Source organism: Patagioenas fasciata, chromosome 13, assembly GCF_037038585.1.
Source record: "Patagioenas fasciata isolate bPatFas1 chromosome 13, bPatFas1.hap1, whole genome shotgun sequence".
NCBI lineage: Eukaryota > Metazoa > Chordata > Aves > Columbiformes > Columbidae > Patagioenas > Patagioenas fasciata.
The window spans coordinates 18,823,555-18,851,212 of NC_092532.1; the positions used below are offsets into that span (position 1 = coordinate 18,823,555).

The 27,658-nt window shown below is 42.5% G+C and overlaps 1 protein-coding gene across 2 annotated transcripts; it reads left to right on the forward strand.

Annotated features, from left to right (window-relative positions):
- LRP3 (LDL receptor related protein 3) lies at window positions 1-27,162 on the forward strand. 2 transcript variants are annotated; one of them, XM_065848398.2, is made up of 7 exons: window positions 1-117; window positions 5,153-5,200; window positions 10,486-10,624; window positions 18,683-18,891; window positions 19,159-20,245; window positions 21,712-21,844; window positions 22,750-27,162. In XM_065848398.2, exons 1-7 carry the CDS (start codon window positions 51-53, stop codon window positions 23,560-23,562), a joined length of 2,496 nt encoding a protein of 831 aa, XP_065704470.1. In that variant the 5' UTR covers window positions 1-50; the 3' UTR covers window positions 23,563-27,162. The 2 variants fall into 2 exon arrangements, with proteins under 2 accessions (XP_065704470.1, XP_071670427.1); XM_071814326.1 differs by lacking the exon at window positions 1-117 and adding an exon at window positions 6,592-6,714.
- The last annotated feature ends 496 nt before the right edge of the window (window positions 27,163-27,658 follow it).

Here is a 27,658-nt window from a genome sequence, read left to right on the forward strand (position 1 = left end):
GAGCTGCCGTGGTTCCCCCCGCGCTGAAGGGCAGGCACCGGCGACCCGCCATGGAGAAGGCAGCGGCCGCGGAGCTCCGGCAGGGCGCGCTGGTGCCGCTCACCGCCATCTGCCTGGGTGAGTGCCGGCCCGGCCGCTCCCTGCGCGCCGGGGCATGTCCGGGCACGGCGGGTGGGGGTGCGGGCACCTGCGGCGGGGCTGCCGGGCCCCCTTCTCCGCTACGGGAAGTTACCGTGGTGGGGGTGGGGGAGAAGGGAGCAAGACGGGACGACGACACACCGAACCGGGTCGGCGGATCCCCCTCCCGCCCCTCCGCTTCCGAACGGGGCGGGCGTCCCCCAGGGCGCCCACCCGGGTGGCCGAGCCCGGTCGCTCCCCGGCGGGGGGGCGGCCGAGCGGAGTTGTCCCCGCTCCTACGGAAACCAGCCTTGTGCCCTTGGCTTTGAAACCGCATAGCGTTTGCTGGGGGGATTGGGTGAAAGAAAAAAAGTTGAGACACCCTCGGTGCGTTCTCCGGAGTTGCGACTCGTGCGGTGCGGCAGCGGCTCCCGGGGCCGTTACGAAACCGCCCGCGGTGCCGCCGCGCCTGCCCTGCGCTGGGCGCGCTGCTCGCCTCCCGTCACTTCTCTTGAGTGGCAGGGTGGAAAAACGGTCCCCCCCCACGTTTCTCTGCCATATTCTGCTCTCCTCCCTCCCGTCTGCTTGAAGCAATTGCTCTCCGCTCTGCTTCGCAGCAGGTGTTAAGTTATGGCAACGTGATGAAATGTATTACTGGTTTCCAGTCTGTCAGCCCTTTCTGTCAGGAAAGATGTTTTTTGTTAGGGAGAAGCGTTGACGCCTGTGACTAGAATGAGCGAGTGAAAGGCCCCGCGTATTTAACAGGGGCAGGTAGAAATTAGGAGTTATTAAAGCTGACTGCTCTGTTCTGCGTGCTGCCAAGAGATTGTGGTGGAGCAGCGTTGTCAGAGGCACTCACACAGCTGAGCGCTGCTGGGGCTGCTCCGAACTCTCCTGATGCTTATTTGGTAAACTGTTACATGTGCTAAAACCACAGCTATTTGCTAATCAAGTGGGTTAGAGCTCATTTTTAATCATCTCAAATTACAGCGTTCTTTACATAAATAATCAGAAATGGGTATCTGTGGCCAGACTGCTCGTTCTGTTTTTTTGTAGAAGTTTCTTTTTAACATCGATGCTTGCCTGGAAGAATGTAGGAAGTTAAAGTTTAAAGGCTGCTCTGGTTACTTTAAATGTATCTATTTTAATTAACGGAAGCGCAACACAAAAAGCTATCTAAGCAACAAAACCGTTTGAACATCCCTTCTATCTAGTACAACTTTTTTTGCGGAGACTTGAGGGGATATGAGAGATGTGCACAGCATAAGAATAATGTCTGCAGCGCAGTTTATTTAAAGTTAGAGAAACAGACAAGTTTCTGCTGTATCTCTGAATTTCTTGGGATTATTTTTGTGGCCTGGTCAGACCTTTGTTAAAGCTTTTGGTATTTAACAGAAATAGCACAGTTATTATTGAAATGACTAATAAGATAATAAAAGATCATGTAAAGTCCAGAGTTTAAGTGAGAACGCTTCTTGCGTTTAGCTGTGGGTAATGCCAGGTTGAAAGTTTAGTAGATTTCTGCTTTCTGTGACTGCTGGAATTTCATGGTCTGGCTCTTCAGCTGGAAAGTTTTATTCCTATTCTTTGCACAACTGACAGTAGTAGAAGTTGAGCCACATGGGAGGTGGGAAGCTTGTAAAGTATAAGAACCTATTAGAATATAGTGCTGCTGCTTTAACTGGTTTTGTGTTTTACTTCCTATTTGTCTGTCCTTTCCTTTCATCCTTAGTTTTGGTTCGTGCTTTTTGTCATTCTTTGCTGTTACTTTTTGTTTTCCTGTAGGCTGTATGTGGCGTTTGGTGTCTGTATCAGAGCGTTGCTGTATGTGACCTTGTCTGTAAACTACAGCTCCAGAGAGTGAAACTGGGTTTGTTGCAATTGTTTTTTCATGAGGCCACTTTGTTTCTTATTCTTGAGAAATTCTGGAGGACACAAAGTTATCGAATAGGAAATAATCAAACCAGCAGAGCGGGTGTCTCTTTTTGGCTGTGGGAAAAGCCTGGTAGCTGTCGCTTGGTTTGGAGGTGCCGAGATGTAAATTTCCCTTTTGATCCAAATAACCGCTTTCCCAGCTGAAAACCTCACCCCGAGAATTATTTAGCAATCCAAATAAAGGCACAGTAAGTTTCCTACATGGAGTTCAGGCCAGCTGAACCACTTCTGTTTTTTCTGGCTTTCCCATGACTCTGCCCAACCATTAAGGAAAAGAGCATCTAGAAAACTTTCTAGTGTACCTCATGTCTCTCACCTGTTTTTATTTTGACAAGAATTTGTTTTGACAAGAGTCAAGAAAACCAGCAGGGAACGGCTGTTCTTTCTTTTGGGCCTCTGACACTTTTGAGAGCTGAGCGCTTCAGAAAATGCTGGTGTGCTGTGTGCTCTTGTGGTTTGATTTGACCATCTTGAGTGAGACCGAGAGTGAGGAAAAGAGAAACCATAAGCTTATTCAGTTGCTGGGGAAAGTACCTGATGTGAAACTTACACTGTTTTAAACAACTGTTCTCGACTACTGGCTTAGTGTGAAAGAGTTTGAAAATGAGAGCAAAGAACTTGCAACAGTGGGCAATAGATGTTTTGCATCTGCAGAGATAAAAGAACATTTTTGAGGGTTGTCTTTCCTAGGTACCTGCCAGGCCTGGCCTGCAAAGCTGCTGGTAACTCTGTCCTTCTGGTGGCAAACTAGGGCTGTTTGTCTGGCAGCCCTCAGAAGAAGGTGAAGTGGCTCTGGGTGGGCTAATTCCACTCTATCACGCCCCTTGTCTTCATGCTGCTTATTTCCATTTAAAGGGCATGGGGGCCCCTCATCAGCCATGGGAGGGAACCTCTGCTTGGGAGCTCATGTTCTGTTATGGCCATCAGGAAGATTTGTTTAGGAAACATGAAGAAAGGTTGTAGAATGTACAGACCCAGGCGTTTCCATACAGTGCATCTTCAAACACTCCTTTCAGTTGTGCTGGTAATAGTTTTGTGGTGCATATTCATGTGCTTTCTTTGGAGCAAACAAAAATATTTTAATTTTCATGAAATTAAATTTGTGACTTAATCACTGGTTAATTTCTTCTTGGTCTTTGTGACCGTATTACTATGGTTACAGGAATAGCGGTACTTTAATACTGTGAGAAAACTGTTGTGTTGCTGTTACTGCTGTGATCCAAGGTTTGTCACAGAGCAAGAGTTACCGGTGCTGAGCGGTTTCCTGGTGCAGGATGGCAGCGTTGCTCCTCGTGTGCTCGCTGACCTATGGAGCAAGCTGTGCTGTGAAACAAAGGAAGTAATTACATGGCACCTTGTTATTATCATATAACAAATGTTACTGTACATTAATTATGTAATAAAATCAGGGCTGTTAAGGTCCTTTGAACATTGTGTTAATGCTTATTAACACAAACCTGCAGCTCAGGCCTGTTTCTTCTCAAGCCACGGCATGCGTGCGCTGCCATTTAGTTGCCCCCCTTCCCGTGTGCGTTACTGAAAGCTTGATCCATGTAGAAGGAGCAAGCAGTCACTGCCCCTGCCCCTGAAGTCCTCTGCAATGGGTGACACCAGGAGCGGTCGTGGTCCTTTTCTCTGGTTTGCAGGGCCTGTGCTCAGCCTGAGGTCTGTAGCGGTCTGTGCACCCCCCGACATCGCTCCCTGTGTTTAGGTCTTGGAGCGCTGGCTTCGGGAAGGAGAAGGTCCAAAGTGTGGGCGTCCAGATGTCCGTCAGGGCAGGGCTGCTGTGATTCAATAGTTCAGACCCACCACTGACAGAAAACCGTGACTGGGGTGGAGCTGGCAAGCTAAGAGATCATTTTTAGCTTTCCTGTTTCCACCCCTTTAGTCTTAGGTACTTTTTTCCTCTTGTGCTAGTTTAATTTATACCAGGAGGTGGTCAGGGCAGGGGTCATTGGTTTGTGATGTGTTTGGATGGTGTCTGAGACAATGGGGGCCTGCGCTTGTATGTGGTGCTCCGAGACATAAATAGTTGTAATTGTCAGCAGCTTCCCAAGTGACTGCTGGGAACAGGGACAGTTTCTCTTCCTCTCTTCTCCTATTGTTCATTTTTTAATGATGTTTTTTTACTAAATGCTTGCCAACCGGTCGACTACAAAAGGATGTAGGACTTAACATACTCAAAATAAAGCCAAAGCCAGTGCTTGGGCTGGCATGTTGTAAATCAAGTTTTGTTAACCTTTTAACCCTTTCTAATTCAACATTTGTCAATTTATTAATAGGTGGTCTTTGTAGATTATAGAATACTGCTAAAATGCAGCAGTTAGCAAAATACACTGTAATCATTAGAGAAGCGCCTTAAAGACTATATGGGGAAACTAATATGGAACTATATGTTAGTGCTGATCTGTGGAGCAACAATTACACAGGAGAATTTATTTTTTTGGGCAGTAATTACTCTTACCAGCTAACTCTAGTGATGCATACTGTGAGAGAAGACTTCTGAGAAAGTGAAGAGTATTTGGAAACTAATCTGTCAGTCGGGTGTGTGTTGCCAGCACCACCTCATCCTGTTTTGATTTTACCAGTGGACCTTTTTGAAAGCTTTGTTGCCTTTGATTAGTCAAGGCAATCATGTTATATTTAGTGGTTTATTTTCAAGGTGACGTTTACCTGAGAGGAACAAACTTTGCTTTATTCAGAAGAAATGTATTTACAGATAATCTCATGAGTATTTTACAGCATTTAAGCAGGTGAGATGGCTGGCTATGATGATGGATGTTTCAGTGTAATTGTTCTTTTGTCTTCCCCAATTAAAAAAAGTCCCGCAGAAGACAATTTAGAATAGATTGGCCATTGTTTCTTTTGGCAGCATATTTGACAGATGCCAAACTAACCTTGTGTGTTGACCTTTTTTATGGCTGCAGTGAAGGATGACAGTTGATTACATGACTTGCCTGGGTAGATAAGCAAAGTTCTTGCTGGAGCACTGCAATGCGTTTGTGTTAACACCCCAGCGACACCTGGAGATGGTTAACTACTGATTGTCACCCTGTGCCGCTGGAACCGCTCTGAACAGTGTTTTTCTGTCTTTACACAGTGAACCTCTTCCTGACCGGTAAAACAGAGAGTGCTGTTACCTCATTAGGTAAGACGTTCTTTTCTTACTTGTATTTACTGTTCTTTTGAGTTGTTGCTGTTTCTTCCTTATGCAAATAGATCTTCTAACAAAACAGTAGGACCTTTGTTTGAGACAGAGTAACAATGTCGTTCTAGGGAGTTCAGGACTTCTCGCTCTTCCTGGGGTTAGAGGCTCCATCAGTGTCACTGTGCTAGGAAAAAATCGCAAGCCTGAGGTTAAGGTCCTAGTACGTGCTGATACATCCAGGAGAAAACTCTATGTTTAGGAAATGTGCCTGGGAATATCAGGCCAGGGACAGTGGCCTCTTCCCAGGGGAGCTAAACAAGAATGTTAAAAATGTCTCATGAATGTCAAAGTGGAAATTCAACTAGGATCACAGCACTTACTGTAATTTCCTTCTCTGTAGCAGTACTGTGACTTACCGACGTTACAGGAACATTGCAATCAGCATCCTCACAGTGATAAGGGCCCTCTTGCACCTGTCAATCTGTCACGTTGGTAGGTATACTGTATGCCCAAAGGGGTTGCAGCTTAACGTAAAACAGAAGAACCAAGTAAGGGACACAGCAGGAAAAGGAAAAGGAAAACATGAAGATAATTCTAAGGCAGTGGATTGGTTAGTGTGAGCATTGAAGTTGACATGAGGGGTTGAGAGAAGGTTTCAATCAGGAAAAGGTAGTAATTTTATGATGAGGTAACTTCCTTCAATTTAGCCGAGGGAAACTGTGGATGAACCATGTAGGGTGTGCTGTTTGCAGCATAGTGGTTTAATTCTTTCATTGGAAAAACTCCAGAATCTCATCTGTGTCCTAGTCTGTTCTGCCTGGACGGTTCTTTGGCTTTTGGTGGAGTTTGCCATCCGTTGGTATGAGTTTACAAAGTGTAAATTGAGTAATTATACAGTGGCTGGCCTAGACTGGTGATACTGTCTTGGCCTGAAATATATAATGCTTCATCCAGTTGGCTCTGTTGTTTTCTAATGCTGTTCTTTTGCTAGAAGCAGCGAGTTGTAATATTTGGCTTTTATTCTTTCAAGTATGCTGAAAACCTCAGAGTAGCTTTTGTGTTTTCCTGTCTTGATACTAGTTTTGAGTTACTTTATCTCCTGACAGTGCAACTGGAGTGGGGGAGAAAAATAGTCATAAAAGGTCATTGCAATAATGTGATCCACGTGTAGCTTCTTTTAGCTGTGTGTTGGAGGGTAACAGGTTAGGGTGGTGCAGTCGCAGGGCAGGTGACCCTGCTAGGAGTCATCTCACAGGAGACGTTCCTTAGGAGGCCTCTTAAAAGCTGGGAGAAATGCTTGCTGTCCTGAACATGCTCTGATACGGGAGCAGAAGCAGCCTGCTGAAGGCTGATAGAATGAAGAGGAGCCTAAAATCCTTTTCTCTCCCCAGACTGCGTTAAGCGATGTGTGCGCCCCCTCCTCGAGAACTCGGGGAGAGTTTCCCGCCGACCCCAAGACAGCCACTTGAAGAAGGGGATATTGCCAACTGTTCGGTTTTGAGAAGTTCCTTGTGGCAAGTGCAGACCATCCTTTATCCAGGAGCAGATGGTTGGGATGTATCCCCTGGGACTGGGGCAGACCCCGGGGCATCACAGGAGAGTGTGAAACTGCAGGTTTTATTTTCTGCAGGGTTTGTCTGAAAATGTGTTCCTGCACAGCTTAGTGCCCCCAGCGCTGTCCTTTGGTGGAGCTCGATGTCTGTTCTGTTATAGTCACTTTTGCAAAACCAGGAGTAATGTTATTCTTGTAAAGTTTTGGAAACTTTTCTTGCAAGTATTTGTGGCATATTTAGCTGGCAGGGGGAATCTACTGCTGTTTACAGTAGAAGAAATCCATTTGATTATTACAGAAAGAGCCTCATTAAGATTTATGCCTGTTTGACAGAAACTCTCTGAACTCAAACCTCTTCTGGAATATGTTTAAAATTGTTTTTTTGTTTTTGTTGGTTTTTAATCTATAAAAGATTCATTATTGTTTGTCTTCAGAATTCATCCTTCTTCTTTTTTTTTTTTTTAAAAGCACCATCTCAGCAAGATTTTTTGTGGATTGGTTTCCCAATCTAGGGATTGGTGTTTTCTTATGTTTTTTCAGTAATCCTAAATATGAAAAACATAAGCCATTGGGAGCTTTTAGTAAACTGAGTGTTCACTTCTGGGTTTCTGCAGAAATGCTGCAGAAAGAGAGTTATAGAACAGTTGTTGAAAAAAACGTCCTTGCTATTGTGTGGTGTCGGGGATGATAAGCCCTGCAGAAGCCAAGACTGTACCTTTCTATTTAGAGACTTCCCTTTCCTTTTGATGTTTTGAATTTGAAAAGCCTTTTGTTTGCTTTCCCTAAGTGATCGCACTGTCATGCCGACAATGCTGATCCCTGTGCGGATTCCACACACTCCATGGCCAGGAGCTGAGTGGGGAAGTGGGGCCCCTTTATTGACGCTGAATCCCCAACAGTATGAAGTGGTGCCCTGGTGTGGTTGTGCTGTTTTGTTGCCAGCACTGAAGGCTTTGTCTAGTGCAGGTTTTCCTTTCAGAATCTATGTAGGTGAAAGAAAAGCTGCTGAAAGCAGTGATCAGGTACTTCACCTTGTCTGCCACTCAGTGGGGAGTGCACAAGGAGTAAATGGGCAGATGACTGGTTAGGAAGGAGATCTGTTGATATATTGCAAATGCTGTAGTAATGGGCGTTGCTTGGAAATGAAAGGCATCAGAAACATAAGGCAATCAAGTGAGGTTTGGGTAAACACAATAACAGTTTTGGGGGGTGGATGGATGTGTGTCCCTTGTTTACCTCAACATGTTTAGGGGACTGTGGACATATCCTTAAAATAGTGTAATTGCATTTTGACAATATGAATTCAGATCAGTGGTCCGTTCAAATCAGGAGCCTTTGAAAGAGCAAATCAGTTGTTCTTTTCATTTTGAGTTGGGCAAGTCTGAAATGCTTGTTGTGTGTCAGAGGGGTAAAGTGTGGGCAGGTATTGAGTAACACTGGCCATTGCCAGATGAACTGCCCAAAATGGCACAGAGTGGTAGTGCAGCCCTCACCCTGCTTGTGTCCTTAGATTTTCACAGCTACAATTCTTCTGTTAAAATGGAAAATCTTTTTCTCAGTTCTTCCTGTGTCTCACGTTCATAGCAGATGTGCAGTGTTAATATGAAAAAGCATTTCTCACTGAGAACCTGAACTGTCATGTTGCATCAGATCCCCTGCTTGCAAATTAGGAAGATGTACGTTATTTGAAAAGGAAAGAAAACGCTGGTGGTGTTGCTTCAGAAGAGCTGGGTTATTTCAAATAACTAGTGCTCAGGATCTTTGTAAATGCTTCCTAAAACTGAAGAACAAGTATTTGGGAGAATAAGAGCTCTGCTTAACTACACTGATGAATGTATGAGTGGGAGAGTCACCAGCATGTCAATGGAAACTAAAATATGCTTTGTGTAATTATGATTGTTTTCTGTTCTATTGCGTATACTGAGAATAAAGGATATTAATCCAGAACAGTGTTTGGTGCAAGGGGAACAGAAATATTTGCAGAGCTGTTGCTGGAAGCCTCTGTATAGTGCTGTCTGGTGGTTTTGCTCTTTCTGCTTTGTGCATTCTGTTTCCTTCCCATTGAGAAGTTTTCATCATCTGGCAGTTATGAAATGCACTCTTTCCAGCTCCTTTTATGTGGTTGCTAGCTCTAGGTCCTCTTATGCTGCTGTGATGCGCTGATGCAGTGACACGTGTGGACGAGCACATTTAGAGACCTAAACAAACTGAGAATTAGAGTTGAAAAGTGCTTCGGATCTTGTAGTTGCTTGTATAATTCTGGAATTGCATCTGTGTCTCGGTATTTTGCCAGCATCTAGTGTGGAGCCTGTCTGGTTTTAGAAATGTGATAACAAAAATGGTGGGGTGTTGTTTTTTTTTTTTGTAATTGCTTTGCTGCAAAATATTTGTTTGGAAAATAGGTGTTTTCATGTATTTATGTAGTCTGTATGCCTTTGTGGCCTTTGAAACCAGTAGGAATGATGTATACATTTCAATGAAATGCCCTGCTTGGAGAGTAAAAATAAGCAGCTTTTTGTATGTTTTGCCTCAGGTAAGTTACTCACCTCATGCTTTTTGTATTGCTGTGGCTCTCAGTTAAGAAGCGCTTCCTGGGAACAAGTGGAATGGTGCCAGGCACAGGTTTGGGGTGGGGACAGGCAGCTTCTTCACCCCGGCCCCCCAGTGCATCCCAGTCTGATCCCGTAGTGAACTGGAAATTATAGATTTATGTGGCTGAACTCCAAGCAATACTGTAAATCCGTGATTTATAACACAAGTATATTTGGATGCATATGTGTATAGAGGAATGTGAGGTATTGGCAACCTTTTTTTCTTTGCCACCTTTTTAAGCTATGAGAAGGTAAGCTGCTGTCAAAAATTGGAATATTCAGCTGCAATCCACAGGTCGTGCTCTAGATAGTAATTTGTTTTAAAAATAGTTTTAAAATACTTTTGGAGAACGTTCAGAATAGCTACTGCATAACACAGAATTTTCTCTCGTGTAGTCTGCTGAGAGCACATTTTCCCATCAGAACAGCTTTTCCCCTCGTCCTTGCAACATTTAACTTTTATTTTTGAATTACTTAATTATAAATTATCAGTATTTGCTGTAACCTTAATTGGCCTGCTGTTTTCCATAGGAAGATCTGAAAGTGCTTTGAAAATATTGAGCTTTATTTAGCCCTGTTTGCTCCTTACCCTGTCTGGAAATTTTGTTCTATCTTTGGGAAGGAATTTAGAGTACTTAGTAATGTTCAATGAAAACATTTGGCATCAAAATCTATTTAACTTTTTTCTTTTTTGTAGGGGATTTTTTTAAACCATTATAAACTCTTTGTGTCTATTATATGGTTAGGAGAATAAACATCATCTCTGGGAACATGTTACAACAAAACGAGCTTCTAGGAACTGTACCCAGTTGCTGGGTGAGGCAGCCAGGCTTTGGGAAGCTTGTACAAAGGATTTCTGTGTTACATCCTCTTGGCAGATGCACGCTGTAGTATTGATTGTAGGGTTTGGTAGATTTGTACAAGGTTATTGATTGATCCTGCATTGAAATGCAGGTTATACTTACCTACACTTAGAGTGAGTGTTTTAACTAAAAACCAGAGCAGGAAGAAAGCAGTATGAGGATAAAACCGTTGACTCTTTTGTCTGCAATCCCCAGAAACTGATGAAAGCTCTTGTAGATAATGTGAATTGTTGATGAGGCAAAGCATTAACAATGTATTTCTAACCCCCTTATCAACAGCTCCTTGCAGTGGAAAACTGGAACAGCACACAGAGAGACGGGGAGTCATCTATAGTCCTTCTTGGCCATTGAACTACCCTCCAGCTGTAAACTGCAGCTGGGACATTCAAGGAGATCGTGGAGACATGATAACGATAAGGTATGGTTTGATATTGTGTGGAGATAATGGATTGCTTTGCTTAAGTGAAACAAAATGTGAGTTTATATCTAATAGATCAGAGTGAGGCCATTTGTCAGAGCTACTGAGTGGTGGAAGGAAGCTGAAGTTGATTACACTGGAACATGATTGCAGGTTGGGCACCTCTCTCATTTTAGAAGTGTTCTGCTGTGTCTTGTTTCTGTAGGCTACTTCTGACATCCATTATCATATATGCAAGTCACTTGTAGTCTATTTATGTATTTACCTTCACAATACCCGTGTGAGTTTCATCCACCTCAATAGATGAGGAGGTAGAAAACAGTGGTATATTCACTCACATTAAATAGTCCATCTTCTCTTAGTTGCTTAAAAATAGGAATAGGTGAAGGCTGTAAAATCTGGAACAGCCTCAGTGGAATACATAAAATTCTTAGAGCAAAACTGTTTTTTTTCTGTAATGTCTTGAGATGGTGCTGTGTTTAATTGACAGTTGAATTTAATCATTGCTTATTGTTGCTTGTTAACCAAAAGACACGTGCTTTTCTGGTTAACATTTATTTCCAACAGAATTACATAATGGTTAGCATTTGTGGCACAATTTCTGCTCATTCTATAAAAATGCTATTCAGAACAGACTGGAATGTATTACAAATGATTTGTTAAGAATGTTAGGCTATAATATCAGCGTATTGCAAATGTCCATAATTTCTCTGGGCTAATTGTAGTATCCTTCCCAAACTAAGAATTTCTTATTAAAACAAACAAACAAACCAACCTAGGAAAGGGGTTTTTGTTTGGTTTTTAGTACTGTTGTATTTGACACCATCTGCTCATTCTTTGCTCAGCTGCTTAAAAGGACTGCAAACCTCTTCAACTGCAGATGCTCAGCAATTAAAAACAAATCTGCCACAGATGGAATAATAGGAAGGCTCCATCATCCGTAGTTGAAAATAGGAACGACTCATCAGAAATAAGGAAGTAGATACCTGCCAGCATTTGAGATCCAGAAATAGAGACACTCTTTTAAACCCCATTAAATTGTATTGGACTTGGGGAATTTGTTTCAAAGCAGAGATTGTTGGGAACTCTGCGGGAGCATACAAATGAGACTCAGGACAATAGTCCTGCAATTTATGCTGGGAAAACGCCTCAGAGTTCCCAGTTAGAACTGGACTTCTCTTCTGCAAGTACGAGTGTAACAGAGGCTGAAGAAATAAAGGAAAGTAAGATGAGGAAACTGGTACTAATGTGTGTATACAGTTTAGATGTGTGCATAGCAATATGATTTGAAAGTTTTCTTCTTAATGGGTTTGTTTTCTATCACTGCCATATCCTGCCCTGCTATACACATACAAATAATGGGAGCCGTGTGTTTACATCCTGGGGAGTAGTACTGTGGTGTTACATTGCTGACTATAAATGTACTTGAAATGACTCACTATGGTGTATGGAATGAAAAATGTTACAGCACTAGAGGGTTTCTTTAAAAGGTTGTAGCCCTCGTAATGCCAAGGATGCAGAAGAAGCAGCTTGCACGATACAGGCAAACCAGGAAAGAGGGTTCAAATACAAACATTTTTTCTCCTTGGGTATGCTTCTTGTCCTAACAGTGTGCTGATAAGGCCATAAAAGAGTAGCTTTTTAAATTTTCCTAGGAAAATGAATCACAGGTTTTGTGATAACGTCTGGATTTTGAAAGGTTTTCAAAACCCCACCTCCTCTGTGTTATGTCACACTGAATGCATTTCCTTTGATCTTGGATTCTCATTGAGAGTAAGACAGCAACGTTATATAAGTATCGCATTTGAGATGCAACAGGAGTCATTAAGGGATAAAATTGCTATGTAAAGTAGTTTTGATTTCTAAACCATTTGCAGTTGGTGGTCATTTTTTATTAACGTATTATTCAGCAGCTTTTGATAGAACAGTGCCCAGATCTACATGTGGATGTAGGATGCTGGCTCCTGTGGGCATGTCCTTCAGAAGCTTGGTCTTAATATGTACCTTTCATGTGTGTGTATTTGTTTTCTTTGTATCCTCACATTTCTGTGCTTATTGTTTACCTTCATAGTTTGCTTTCTAGAAATCCTTGGTGGAGACTTCACAAGAACAGGAAATCCATGTTCCTTGTGCTTACACCTCTCTGTTATAATTGTGTTTCAAAACTTCCATGTTTGTGTGTCTGGTGGAATGGTGCTGCTAAAACCTGGGCACAAGTGTGTAGCTCCTGTTTTCCAGGACTGTATTGTGTCAGTTTAGATTCAGGTAATTAGTATGTTAATTATTGCTTTGGAAAACACTTGATTTTTCCTCCCATTTTCTCTATTTTTGTTCCTGTTTTCACAGAGGACTACATAAAAACCCTGTAGGATCAGATGAAGATGTCATTTGCAGTAGCTGCCTTTGTACCATCCTTAAAAGGATTTATATATGTATTTTTCCTCATATCTGAGAAAAAGATCAAAATAATTTTTGGTTAGCAGTTACTTTTATCTGATGGCTGTAATTAACCTGGTGTGGGCAGAGTATAGATGAATTGTGGTTTATGATGCAGTTTAGGGGACTGAGGGTAAAATGTTCTCCATGTTCAGAATTCAAGATGAGAGTATTGAAAAGTGATCTATTTAGTGATCTCCTCAAGCTGTTTCTTACTAATTGGGGCGAGGGGGGAATCCCCTTCTTTGGCTTCCACTTCAGGCACTTGTGTCATGGCTTTGATAAAAGAAATTTTCAGATACCGTCTGAGTTTTGGTTTCTGAGTAAAACCGAGGCCTGTTCACAAAAAGGCTTGCTGGTCTGTAATTGTATGAAGAATTAAAGGGACTGCTTCCTACTCTATTTTTACCAGACTCACAGTGTTTCAGAACTTGGCATTAATTGGAAAAAACTCATAATAGCCATTTATTTCATTCAGTTGCACGTGCTCGGCTTTTGAAAACACGGCCCCTGTGTCCCTTGCCTAAGGTTGCAGTGTTAGCTGGTGCTTGGGAGCTGGGAACAGAATAGAGCTTTCCTGACTTCCAGGTCCTTGTGCTTCAGTGGTTAAGCAGAAGTTTTTAATGAGCCAATTAAGTCATCAGTTGTTCCCGGTCTGCGCTTGCTGTGAGAGGTTGGCAAATAGAAGTAACTTTTTTTGCTTAATTGGCTGGTCTGTTTTATTTTGGGACCGTGCTCTACTGATCTACACATAATATTTATTCTCCAATTTTTTAATGAGTTTAAAGGGCCAAATTAGACATCATTAAAAAAATATTTACTAATTACCTCCATTCAGGTTTTACATCTGCTTGCCCTCAAAGAGTGTACCCGTTTTCGTGATCATCCCATGTTTGTCCTATTCTAGTTATTAAGAATGCTTTTTTTTTTGCTTTACTCTGTAGTTGTTCGTGCTTAAATTACAAAGAGGGTTGTAGGGAATTCCCTACATTATTTATAGAAGTACTTCTTTTTTTTTCCCTAGCTGCTTCTCCTTCTTTCAGTGCAGATGGCGAAAAGCTTAGCTCTGCTAACCATTAGTTTTGCAGGCAGCACATTTTTTTCATCTTTTCAGAGTGTAAATGAATATTTATGATAAGCTGGTTTAATGAAGTTCTTTCCAGCAACATAAAAATACTTGGCAGTTAATAGGAAAATATAATTGTAGGCTATTGTTGCTTCACTTGAGTAATTTTACAGGCAAGATCTGATACGTGGCTGATCCTGTAGTGTTCTGTAAGCTCCTGGAGTCCTGCTCAGTGTTGGAGGTAACCTTGTTTCAGTATCATACTGTTGAAAGAAAAATCAGATCGTTTTACCTGTTTCTGCAGACTTCTGTGAGATTTAGTGTAGTGTTTGTCAGTTCGCATCAAGTTGTTCTGATCCTCAGGCTTTGAATGCTCCCAGTGTTTAATACACCATTCTTATATTTTTCTAAAGGAATTAGCTGCCGAAGAGGCATTCCAGAAACAAGTTAACTGGACTTAGTGCTTTCAAATAGCATTTTTCAGAAGAAACAAAACCTGCTAAATTGGTCCAATAATTTAGATCTTTCACATGAGTCTCCTCCTCTATTCCTGTGTTGTGCTGGAGATCACAGGTAACAGTGAGAACAGCCCAAGGGGCAAAGCATTTCAAAGGATGTTGTGTGTGTTAGCGGTGGGTTCTGTACTTCAATATTGCAGTCCTAAGCATTTGAAATACCAGTGTTTGTTTGAGTCCTGCAGCACCGTGCCCCAGTGCTGCTCCTCTCCCTGCCCTCCCAGCTCGGACTGTGGGCTCTGGTGGTGGAGAGGAAGGGGAGCCTGGAGGAAAGCTGGTTCTGCTTCTCTTCATCACGGAGCGCTGAGGTGCCGCAGCAGGAGAAGCTGGTGGGTGGAGGGGTTGTCAGCATCACGTGGAGCAGCCGTGGTGCGGTGGGGAAGGCTGCGGTTGAGGGGTGCGAGGGCTGGGGTTCAGTGCGTTGTGCGCGGTCGGATGGACCTCTGGGTCCACATCCTGCTCCTTCAGACATGTGCACTGCTGGACAGGGTTGGCAGCTGAACCGACCCTTCTTTTGCTTTCCTCCCAAACCCTCTGCTGCCCTCCCCAAGATGTTCAAAAATACCACAGTACTGCTTGGTGCTGCCTGAGATATGGGTGACATTATCCATTGGTACTCTCTGTACAACTTGATTCTGTTTCTTCTTTTAATCACAGAAAATAACGTGGGTTTTGGATATAAAGGGCCTGAGACCTCCCTCAAGAACTGTAACTACAGACTTAATTCAGTACTTTTCGAAGGACTCTAAGATGTTTTCACAGTCCTACAAGCAGTAGGAGCATGAGACTTTGTCCTTTATTTCCAGTGCATGCCCTCAATCATTCAACCATTGGGCTAATCCTTTTGACAGAAAAATTTGCATTCCAGTTGGAAAAGGTTCAATAGAATAAGTAGATGTCCCCATGCTCTATTTTGTGGGTAGCAGGATTAAATTATTCTTCAGAAGACTGTAACAACAGCAGCGCTAGATCTAATTACAGATGATGAACGAAGTGAGGTAGCAGAGGTTGAACACACTACTCAGGACTCTTAGGTAAAATAAATCACTGGGCTATTTAATGTCAGATTAATATGGCAGAAACTTCTTACACAAAACCTTGTTTCAAATGGATTATAAAGTGAAAACCAATTTTACGTATTCATACATGCACACATATGTATGCATGTTATTTTGAATTATTTTTTTACAAAGGAGTGTGGTTTTGTGGTGAGGTTGTTTGATGGCTCATTCAAATATACCCTGCTTTTGGTCTTGAGTAAAAATCCCCATCAGTTGAAATGGGACAAAATTTGCTTTGATTGGAGACAATATAACTTAAAAGGATGCTGGAGAGGAGCGACAATGCCTTAATCAAAGCAAAATTTGCTCAAAATATGTCTGTTGATTAGTTTGCATGAGGTAGAACATAATTGCTTTGACTTAGCTTTTGCCTTAAGAAGAAGAAATTTTATAACTGCTATGGTATCTATTATATGTAAAACTTTGCATCAGAACTAGAACATCTGTATTTCAGAGAAATGGTGTTTATTCAGTGATGTTTGAAACTCCTAGGGGGGGACCTTTTTGAATACCAAGGCATTTGTTTCAGTAGCTGGTGCATCCCTGAGAGGCATCGTGTGTTCAGGGGGGCTGCTGAAGATGATACTTCCTTGCCAGTCTGTTCATGCAGGGCATGTGTGTAGCTGACTTCTCTGTATTCCTCCTTTGTGTGGATCTTAAAAGGATTAATTTTTATTTACTTATTTATTTATTTATTTTAAGAAAGAAATGCATTTTAATGTGAGGTGCAGACAGCTTATTATATAGGCAAATTCTCCCCCGGGTGCGTGCAGTCTGTGTCGTGTAACTCACTATGGGTGAGTTATTTACCCGATGGACAAAAGTAGCTCTTTTCAGCAGAGCGGGGAAATTGAGTGGCTGTGGGACCTGGTGGGAGTGATGGGAGATGAGCAGGATAGGAGAATGAATTCTGTAGCTCTTTAGGTTGCTCCTGGTACATCCAAAATAACTGTAGAAGTAAGAGATTAAAATATGTAGTAAATCCTCTTGTTTGTGTCGCAAAAGCAGAAGTTTTCTAGTCATTCCACCCATACCTAGTTCTGAATTTCTATTTCTTGATTTACTGACTTTTTCCTTTTCTTAAAAGTTGTTGTTGGGCAGATTGGTATTTCTAATAACTATCCAAAAAGCCTTTATGACAAGAAAACCCTACGGGCAATCCTCCAAGTAGGCGATAGAAAGCCTTGTTGATGTCTGGTGCCAAAATGAGTTACAGAGGGAAAAACCAATGTGGTATTTCAGTAATGCTGCCTCACATCTCTTGCATCAGACTTGATGTGGGTGCCTGTAGTTTCACTGGTGCTTTGTGTAATTCCTTTTCATGCTGTAGTGCCTGTTCATAACTTTCTTGGTCATTAAAAAGTTTCTTGCAGAACACCTGGGACAGAAACTCTTTACTTTACCTTTGCATGACTGAATACTTCAGTCCTTTCATTCTGACTGCACAGTCATCTAAAACTTCCTTGCAAAATATGCTGATTTCAGAAGCTTGATAAGATTGCTTCTAGCAAAGAAATACGTGCCGTGGGAATATTTCTCCCCAGCTGGGAAGACACACAGAGCATGGTGGGAGGAGAGTTAGAAAAGAGGAAGGATGCATTTCTGGGCAGATTGTCCTTGCCTACACATATGTTGTTGGACATCTCATAATTTCCGTTTTAATTTAACACTTTCAGTGATCTCTACTCATTCTCTTGCTGTTAATTTTTTTTTTAGAGTCATTAATCGCTGATATGTTTGGCAGAACCTAAAGGTGCGTGTTGGCTGGGTCTCCTGCTTAAATGAATAAGCTAGTTTATGTACTTGCCATTCTTTCCCTTTCACCTCCAAAAGACGAGGTCTGGCAGGTATTGACAGTGTTTTGTAAATACACAGTGGTATCAGAAAATTATCTTTCCATTTATCTTTTCCAAACAATTAATCCTTTATGTTTGTGGAAAGCCGTTTGTGGAAAGTGGTCTGTATTTCGTAGCACCTTTTCAGTCTTTCTGAAACTTCTGTCTAGGTATTTCCAAGGAGTATGCACAAACTTCTACCAAGTTAATTTTGTGTAGCTGAGTTATATGAAGGAGGACCAAAATTAATTTCTAAGTGTTCTGAACAGCGTGCCCTTTCCCAATGAGTGTGCTTCTTGGTGCAATGCTATTGTCATTGCAGATTACCAAATGCAAATGTAATCTGTTTCATCAGACACCAAATATGCTGTATGATTCCTGAGCTACGGGTCAGGGAGTATTATCTGATTGTCTTTGGTGTTCTGCAAACAACTGGGGCACCTCTTTGCTCTTGGTAAGCTGCTATCAAATAATCACTGGGCTTGGGGTAGCGGCAGGATGGAGGTTTGTCTGGAAAATGTTATAAGCTTATTTGCATTCCCAGAAAGGGAATATTTTAGTCTTTGAATTAAAAAGCGATAGTGTTAGACTTCAGGTTCCATTTCCACCCCTTGCAGTCCTATTCTATTCTTGCTCTCTTCCTGCCCCTCCATAGCTTGAAGACCTGATTTTTGTCTCTTATATTTATCCCTTCAGGGTTCTTTGTACTGCTCCCTGTTATTCTTTTTCCAATACAGTAGTGTCCCTCTCACCTCATAGTTTCATAGCTTTTAAGGTTGGAAAAAACTGCTGAAATTAATCTGTCTTCTGTATTATATATTCTGGAGTTTTGCTTTTACTCCTATCTGTATTTTAGGAAGCAGTTTTGTTTGAGTAAAAGAAGAATCATCCTTTCAGCTTTTGGAGCTATTTGGCATGCCTTTTGTGCCTATAAGTTGGGTGCTTTTCCAAACTGAGGGAATTTGAGTGCTCTGTTTATATGTGCTCAAGATACTGTAGGTGTTTCATTATCTTTGAATGCGATCTCTTTATGTCAGCACTGCTTGGTGCAGAAAGCCAGCCGTCACAGTCTGTTTTTTCTCTCTTTGGCTTTGTTTCAGGTACATGTCCTCTTTTTAACTTGTGGTTTCTTTTGTTCCTAACAGTTTTAAGAACTTTGATTTGGAAGACTCTCACAAGTGTGCAGTAGACTGGTTGATGATTGGCCCGTCTTCCAAGAGGGAGGAGTACAAAGTGTGTGGGTCTTCCATACCTCCATCTTTCATCTCTGCAAGGGAGCACGTTTGGATATTTTTTCACTCAGATGCATCAAGCTCAGGACAGGCTCAGGGATTTCGCCTTTCTTATATTAGAGGTAAAATCTCGCGGTTTTGTTGATTTCATTTGTACTCTCTCTGGTAAAACTTGAAGACAGTAGGACAGGAGTCTTGGGCCCGTTTTGATGAGCTATTAGGATGTTAACCACTGATATTATTTCCACTTGGCTTTTTAACAGTATTCGTGAGGTGCACTGGCCTGATCAAGTGACTTGTGACATACAGGGTAGTAAATGTTAAAAATTAACATCACATGGTTCCAAAAGTTTTCATACTGACTTTTTTCTCCTTACCCTCTTTCACAGGAAAGATAGGTCAGGCTGTATGCCAGTCAGATGAATTCCGTTGTGCAAATGGCAAGTGTATTCCCAGTACTTGGAAGTGTAATTACATGGATGAGTGTGGTGATAACTCGGACGAGAGAAACTGCACTGTCCCTCCAACAGAGCCTCCATCCAGTATCTGTCCCTCAGGAATGTTCCAGTGCAGCGCAGCCCACTCCACCAAGTGCTTGATGAACGAGCTGAGATGTAATTCAGTTAAGGACTGCAGCGATGGTTCGGATGAAGATAATTGCCCTGATCTTTCCTGTGGCAAAAGGCTGGGTAATTTTTATGGATCTTTTGCTTCCCCAGACTTGTTCCGTGCTGATCACAGCAGATCAGACCTTCGTTGCACATGGTATGTGGACACCCAAGATAATCGACATGTTCTGTTGCAGCTCGATTTGCAGTTAGGCTACAACGACTATGTAAAGGTGTATGATGGCATTGGAGAGAGAGGTGATAAATTAATGCAAACGTTTTCATACCACAACAATAGGCATTCGGTGAGTGTGGAGTCTTCAAAGGGCCAGCTCACTGTCTCATATCATGCACGCTCCAAGAGCACTGGCCATGGGTTTAATGCAACCTACCAGGTGAAAGGCTATTGCCTTCCTTGGGAACACCCTTGTGGAAGCGATGAGGAGTGTTTCACAGATAAGCAGCATTGTGATGGCTGGTGGCACTGTCCAAATGGCAAGGACGAGGAGAACTGTCCTGCTTGCCAGAAGAACGAATACCCATGTGAAGGAAACAGTGGGCTTTGTTACTCAATACTTGACCGCTGTAATAACCAAAAGAACTGCCCAGATGGCTCAGATGAAAAAAACTGCTTCACTTGCCAGCCAGGAAACTTCCATTGTGGTACAAATCTGTGCATCTTTGAGACTTGGCGCTGTGATGGCCAAGAAGACTGCCAGGATGGAAGCGATGAACACAACTGCCTGGTGATCGTTCCCAGGAAGGTCATCACAGCTGCTCTGATCGGCAGTCTCGTGTGCGGCTTGCTGCTGGTGATAGCGCTGGGTTGTGCATTTAAATTATATTCTCTGAGGACCAGGGAATACAGGTGAGCATCTTGCTTTTGTAATGCTTTTGTAGCTGTGAATCACAGAATCACAGAATTGGCTAGGTTGGAAAAGACCTCAGAGATCATCAAGTCCAACCCTTGGTCCAACTTCAGCCCATTTACTAGATCATGGCGCTAAGAGCCATGTCCAATCTCAGTTTAAAAACCTCCAGGGACGGTGAGTCCACCACCTCCCTGGGCAGCCATTCCAGTGCCTGATCACTCTCTCTGTAAAGAACTTCTTCCTAATATCCAGCCTAAACTTCCCCTGGCAGAGTTTAAGCCCATGTCCCCTTGTCCTATTGCTGACTGCCTGGGAGAAGAGACCAGTTCCCACCTGGCTATAACTACCCTTCAGGTAGTTATAGAGAGCGATGAGAGAAAAAATAGTTGATTTGTTAACCAGGGAATTTGCAAAATACTGTGAAATCAATCCAAGGAATTAATGACAATTAAGCAGCAATGACAGCATTAGGCTTAGAGAAGAGTAGGTACAATTTTTGGAAGCAGTGAGGGGCATGCCAGGTCTTCTGTGATCTGTGAGAAATGCACATTTATCGTGCAGCCTGGCAGAACCTGTATCCAACTTGAATCAGAACTGTTTTGAGCAGTTTCCTCTCCCACCTCCTCCTCCTGTAACAAAGCCCTTGCACTGCCTAAAACTGAATGTGCAACTGTTACGGTAAAGTCTTTGCTGAATTTGAACAGAATAACTCTCCCCCTCCCCTCCCCAAATACTCTAGTTCTCAGTTCTGCTGAAGGCGACGTGCTGCGGTGGTGAGGCAGGAGCTCTCATCGCTGTGAGCTGTGCCTCTTTCCCCAGGTCCCATATTTCTTGCTGTATGGATAGTGTGTTTTTCCGTGTTTTGGGTGTTTGTGCCAGCCTGGTTCTGCCCTTTGGGAGAGAGCTGTAAGGGACTTTCAGATCCTGTCTCTTGTCACATGCACCAGCTCCATGTGCCATGCTGCTGACACCGTTTGTGTTTTCAGCACAGTGTGCTTTACGTTCTCTCCTTATCAAATCCGCACGATTAAGGAGCTGAAAACCAGCCACTGTGCTGTGCTGGGAGCCTCGGTGCCTTGGTTCTGGCAGACCAGCCAATGCTCTCTGCAGCTGCAGGCTGCCCCTGTTGTGTGGTTGTTTTCAGTTCTCAGTGTTGTCTTTCCCCAAAATAACCTTTGGGCCCTTGCTGAAAAAACTTGAAAAAACTTCAGTTGCCACGGAGTCCAACCTGGGACCGCACCAAAGAGTTTGCTGCTTTGAATCACTGGTGCTTATACCCTCTACTCTTATTCCTTTTGTCAATTTTAGCATCCTGGTAAGATTTCCAGGGACCATAGTTGAAAGTTGCATTTTTGCTGCTAGTGGGAAGTTGTCTGCACTGCTTTTATACATTAATGTGAGGGAGGCAGGACAAACTGACTGGTACATCCCTTCCATGTTTTCCCTCTGATTCTGTTTCCAGAGCATTTGAGACCCAGATGACGCGGCTGGAGGCAGAGTTTGTGCGGCGGGAAGCTCCACCGTCCTACGGGCAGCTGATTGCACAAGGACTTATCCCCCCGGTTGAAGACTTCCCTGTGTACAATGCATCACAAGTATGGAGACACGAGTGCTGATGAGCCTATCAGCAGCCACACTACTATAAATTAGATAGAATAAATCTGGAACTGTATTCTTTGAGCAGCTGTGCTAATGGTACAGAAGTAATATAAAAATGTGTATGTTTTACTTGGAGCCGAAGAACCACAGTTATGCATCTTGATGCTTTGGGTAGTCTTGAACACGTTAAATGTGTTTGCTAGAGAACCGCAGTGAGATAAGCACATACTGTTTTGCTGTACATCAAGATAAAATGAACAGAGACAAAGGTCAGAAAGTGAATAGAAAAAAGGCTTTTCAAGCTGAAGCTGTAAATGTACCTGAAGCGATAAGTGAGGTCTTTAGTAGTATTTTTGGGAAATTCTGGGATCATTTTTCATTTACAAATACAGTACACTGGGAAGCCCTTAAGTCATTCTTCTGTTTCACTGTTGAGTTCTCAACAATCTCCTGTGCCCTGTCAAAAGTACCCAACTGTGATAACAGTTCCCAGTGTTATAAAGCTCTTGTAGTTTGTTACTCAAGTGGAGAAGTAGTTTGCCTTGGCCTTTCTTCTCTGCTGTCATCAGCTTTTGAGGATCCTCTGCTATTGCTGATGATAGGGGACTCAATGGTCTGCACCCTGGTTCTTTAGTGGTGATCTGATTGTGTGAGTTGGAGCATCTTCCTGGGTAGACAAGCAGAGCTTATAAAGGAAACATTTTAGGAGAGAGTCTTTTGGTACAGGCAGAGCTGTCTTTGATATTTTAAAATAGTTAATTAGAAAATACGTGTTTGACAAGGAAGTGAGGGATCAAGCCTGAGAATTCTGGTAAGGTGGCGATATTGGTGGAAATAACAGGGTTTAGGAGAAGCCTTTTGACTATGTGAGAAATCATAGTTTGTTATATCTGTATTACAGGCTTCTGTGCTGCAGAACATTCGAACAGCCATGAGGAGGCAGATGAGGCGACATTCATCAAGACGGAGCTCGTCTCGGCGGCGCTTGGGCAGGCTCTGGAACAGACTCTTCCACAGACCTCGGGTGAGAGGACAGATCCCGCTCCTGACGCCCGCTCGCACTTCACAGACTACGCTGGGTGATGGAATCATCAACCATGCTGATGGGACTACTCGGAGTTCTCCGCCTTCTCCTGAGGGACCTAGTTTAGAGGCAGGTTCCCATGGCCAAGCCAGGGCCCTACAAGAACCTGGATGTAGCAGCTTGCAGCCAGAGACTGAAATCACAGAGCTATCACCTTCAAATGTCTTACCGAATACTTGCACAGCTGCACATGCAGAGCCCGAGGCTGGACACACTGATAAATCTTTAGGTGCTGAGACCTCTGGCAGTGAGCCTAAGCAGTCCAGTAATGTGGATTCAGGAAAGACTTTCAGAGATCCTTTGTCTGAAAGTGCTACAGAAACAATCCATGGAGGGTCAGCACCCAGGAGAACTGTCCCAGAGGGCAGTAGTTTAAGTAGAAGTCATCCGCTGAGTGAAGAGCCATGTAGGTTAACCTTAAAGAAATGGGAGTCTGCTTATCCAGACAGCCCTGTGAATGTTCATATCCAAGTGGATGGACAAAACCGATGTTGCCCTAACTCGTACCGGGAGGAGCCTTTGGGTGTTCATGCAGCTTGTTGCCATTCCGTGGAAGTGCCAATGTTAGAGTCCTCTACTCCCCTCTCTGAAATCAGTACCAGTGATGATGAATCTTTACTTGTTTGCTAATAAAAATTTTTGTTTTGGCCCTGTAAATTTTGTAACTTCGTTGTTTATATGACAGTGCACTTCGATGATAGGTGGTGTGCCTGTGCTCTCAACTTTGGCTCTTCAAACCAGTGTGCTTTAATCCCCTGGGGAGTACAGCACAAGACTAAATGGGACAAGTTTTTGTCTTCCTTGTTATTCCTGAAACTCCAGTGGGGCAGAAGTAGGCCAGTATGCAATGTCAGGGGCTAGGAGAGTGCAGTTTGGAAGCATCTCCATCCTCTGGTATTTCCTCTGTGCATTTATTCACTCTGCATTCAGGGAATTGGTGTTTCTTTTCTTTTCAAGTGGTCTTACTGAAACTAGAGAGAACTCTGTTGGGACCTGGGGCAGGCACCAGTCATTGCAACTATGAGTACTAAAGTAGAAATAACATTTTTGCCTTTTTAGACATCATAATTTAATTAAAATTCAATAATTTCAGTCACAAATACTTAAAAGGAAATAAAATCCTTTCTAGTTTCCTCTTCATAGAAACTGTTTGCTTCCTTTGCTTCCTTCAGAAATGTTTTGATGCCCATGTGTACTTTGAGGTATCCACTAAAACCAAAGCTTCTGTGTAGAATACCCAGAGTGACACCAGGTGTCCTATTTGCTGCAGCTTTGCAATCAGAGATGAGCAGTGTTGAGGATAAGCAGTGTGCATTGAACCCCACATGCAGCAATATTTCTTGTTTGTGTTGTCATATGTTACACTCTTTTCACAGTGATGTTTTGAAGGTTGAAGAATTGTTTGCTTTCTCCCTACCCTTCTTTTCCCCTCTTCCCTTCTGTTTTCAGGGACTTTTATGATCTTACTACTTTGGCTGTGCCCTGATGGGTACTGAGGCTTCAGAGCTCCCCTTGGCTGCAGTAGGAAGCACTGAGCATTTGGTGACTGTCAGGATCAGACTTCTATTTGATTTTGAAATAAAATCTGCTTCATGTTTGCTTGTAAATCTGCTACCTAGGTGCTGACGTAGAAATATTTTAATTTTTTTTTTATTTATTTTTAGAGATTTTGTTTGCTTTTTTATTTTAAGAACTGAAATAGATTAGTGCCAGTTTCAAAGTCGTGTGGATTGTACAACCTTAAATGTAAACTGATGCCTTTTTGTTTTTTAGAGCGTGATTAGCAGCAAACAAGTTATTTACCCGGAGGAAGGTGACTTTGCTTAACCAGGAGTGACCTGGTGCAGAATGCCAGAGCGGCGCAGTGCGATGGCTCGGCCCTGCCGTGATGGATGGGGTGTTGGCCAGGCTCCCCCATGCTCTAACAAGAGCTCTGCCGCAGTTCCCCTCTGATGCAGTGACAAACTAAAACTTTTTACATAGGAATTGACAAGGAAGTTAATCCTGAGTGCTCTGACGCCTGTCTTTTCCTGTAGGATTTCAAGTTGCCCAAAGGTATTAACTGAATTTGTAAAATTGAGGCGGGCCTGGGCTCTGCTGTCCGCTGGACCCTTTTGGCTGCAAAGGCAACAGGCTTTCACAGCCAACAGTTCGGTTTACATCGGAGTGTCAAAGACTTTGTCTTGAAATGGGCTATGTTTTGCCCTGGATCTTTTACTGGGGCTCTCTTTGGGGGAGTACCTTAAAAAGAACAAGGAACAAGACTTCAGCTTTACTGAAATGTAATGCGGAATAATTAAATTGAAGTAATATTTTGTCCTCTTCAAATTGATTTCATACTGTGCATTCCAGGGGCAGAAGATTCAAACTCCTTAAGGGCACGAATAGCAGGAAGGGCTTGTGGCAAAATGCATAAGAAAGAGCCATAGTTACGTTAAGTAAATACTGCTCACTGATTTTCTCCAAGTGCTTTTGTGATCAGAATTCATTTCACCAAAGGAAATGTAGTTTTGAAAGAGATCTTGCTTTCATAGCATCCTTACACATTTTAGGTACATTCCACCTTTGCAAGACTGCGTACTGTAGTCATGACACTGCCAGGGTTGTTGTTTGCATCTAAGGCTACAGGTTTTAGGGTCCTTTTTGGAGGGTCTGAAGGTGATTTCAAAGAGAATTGTATGTCTAAAGTAGTTAATTATAATTGGGAAGAAGACTATATTTCAAGGTTAATATTGTGCAGATATAAAGGACCTTAGAAATAAGTCTGTATTTAATTCTGTTACAGAAGAGTGTTACTATAATAATGTTGATCATACTATGCCTTAAGCTATCACCATTATAAGGCTCTTAAAGCTGAAATATACATACTTCAGAATACTGCTGTATTTTGGGAACAATTCTGAACATCTAACACTGCATTTTATTTTAAGATGCGTAGCTTCACATCTTTTCTTAAATATATCATATATATTTTGTGTACTGATCTATTCAGTAATTCGGTGGAAATTTCATTGAGAAGTTTTTGGTGGTTTGGTTTTTTTTTTTTTTGGCGCTTTAAAGAATCCAGGTTCATGAAAATGTGATGTTTGAAGTGTACAGGAATGTTCACAGCCCTCACTGCTGGAATTTGTAGCCTTACAGTGAGGCTGGTGCTCTTAGTAAGCACCTAATTTTTGATTTCTGTAAGGCAGGATTCTCTCCCGGCTCCCCCAGCTCATTCCTTGGAGGGAAGAGGCACAAATGTACCATCAGTTTTGCAGAAGAAATCTCAGTGTCTGCACTGTGAGCACGAACAGGTGCGTTGCGGTGTCCTGGAAGGTCAATACCCGAAGAAACCACAAAGTCTGCCCTGGTGCATGGCTGCCCGGCCTCCAGCTCCTGTCAGCATTTAGCGGTGAATCAACCATCCTCCAAGACACCCGAGTTCTGGTCATGTAAGGCCATTTACATTGTGTTCAGAGCTTCCTAACATTTGGGAAAAACAAAAAAGGTGAAAAACTGCGACTATGCCAGGCATGTGAAGAGGAAGAGCTCATTGTTACATGTCTTTGCTCAGTGGAAAACACCACACTCTAATGACTCTACAACCTAACCTTAGTCAGCTAATAAACTTGTGAGAATTTTTATTATTTTAATAATGCTTTTCTGCACTCTTTAAAGATTTTTGTAGACAGAAGGGAAACAAAGTATTTCAGATAGTTTTGGCAGTGGTGGTTTTTTGTCGTTATCGTTGGGTTGGTTGGTTTGTTTTTAAGATACAAAGCTCCACTGCACAAGCAGCCACAAAAAATCCTAAAAAATCTCTGAATAGAGAAGAATTCCTGTGCTGGATTAAGAATGACGGAAACTGATAGGCAGCATTAAGGGGAAGGACCCCATTATGTTTTCTCTTACTGCTACTAAAACATGAGGAATATTTCTGTTTGCAATTCTGGCACTTTCCAGCTTGTGTATCACTCTGTAATATCCCTTAAATGTACTTGTTTTCTTTTTCTGTTCTCTGCTTTTTCTTTTTTTTTTTTTTTTAATTTTTATATTGTATATATTTATTTAGGTATAACATTTTACCGTAACGTATGTACAGGTATATGGTTCAGGTATGGCATCATTGTTGCCAGTGCCTGCTGGTTTCTGGACAATGATACTAAGCAAGTAAGATGCTGGGCATCGTCATACTTTGCTCGTGCTTTGGATCTCTTCATTTTTAATAAAACTTCATGTGCCCAGAGACTGTGGGTTTCTGACTGTCACTCTAACATTGAAGATGGAGAATACCTGAATTGTACCCCCACAGCCTGCATATGCCAACCCTCCCTCAATGTGTTGACGTGAATGTGAAGGGTGGGGGTGTTTTGCTTTGGATTTTGGTTTGGGTATGGTGTGTTTTGGTGTTTTGTTTTTAATTTATTATTATCGTCTGCTTATTCTCATAGCTGAAGCTGTGGAAGTGCATCACTTTTTTAGATAGTGCATGTGAAATCTTGCCACTATAAATTCACCGTTGTATACAATTGCCTTTAAAATGCATGTATGCTTATACCCCGAATAACAAAAAGGAGCCCTGAAGTGTACGATTCTTCAGGTGGTTAAAAATATCATTTTTGAAGCACAGCCTTTCACTCCCATGGCTGAGGGCAATGCTTGTTTTGCTGATCCTTCCCAGTCGGAGTTTGGAGGGCACCACTGGCTCTCTCCTACTGTTTTTCAGTAGAAGGTGGGGGCTGAG

Coding starts and splice junctions, on each gene's coding strand:
- LRP3 (XM_065848398.2), top strand. CDS start 51: ATGGAGAAGGCAGCGGCCGCGGAGCTCCGGCAGGGCGCGCTGGTGCCG. Junction 5,201..10,485: donor GAGTGCTGTTACCTCATTAG/GTAAGACGTTCT, acceptor CCTTATCAACAG/CTCCTTGCAGTGGAAAACTG. Junction 18,892..19,158: donor TCGCCTTTCTTATATTAGAG/GTAAAATCTCGC, acceptor CCTCTTTCACAG/GAAAGATAGGTCAGGCTGTA.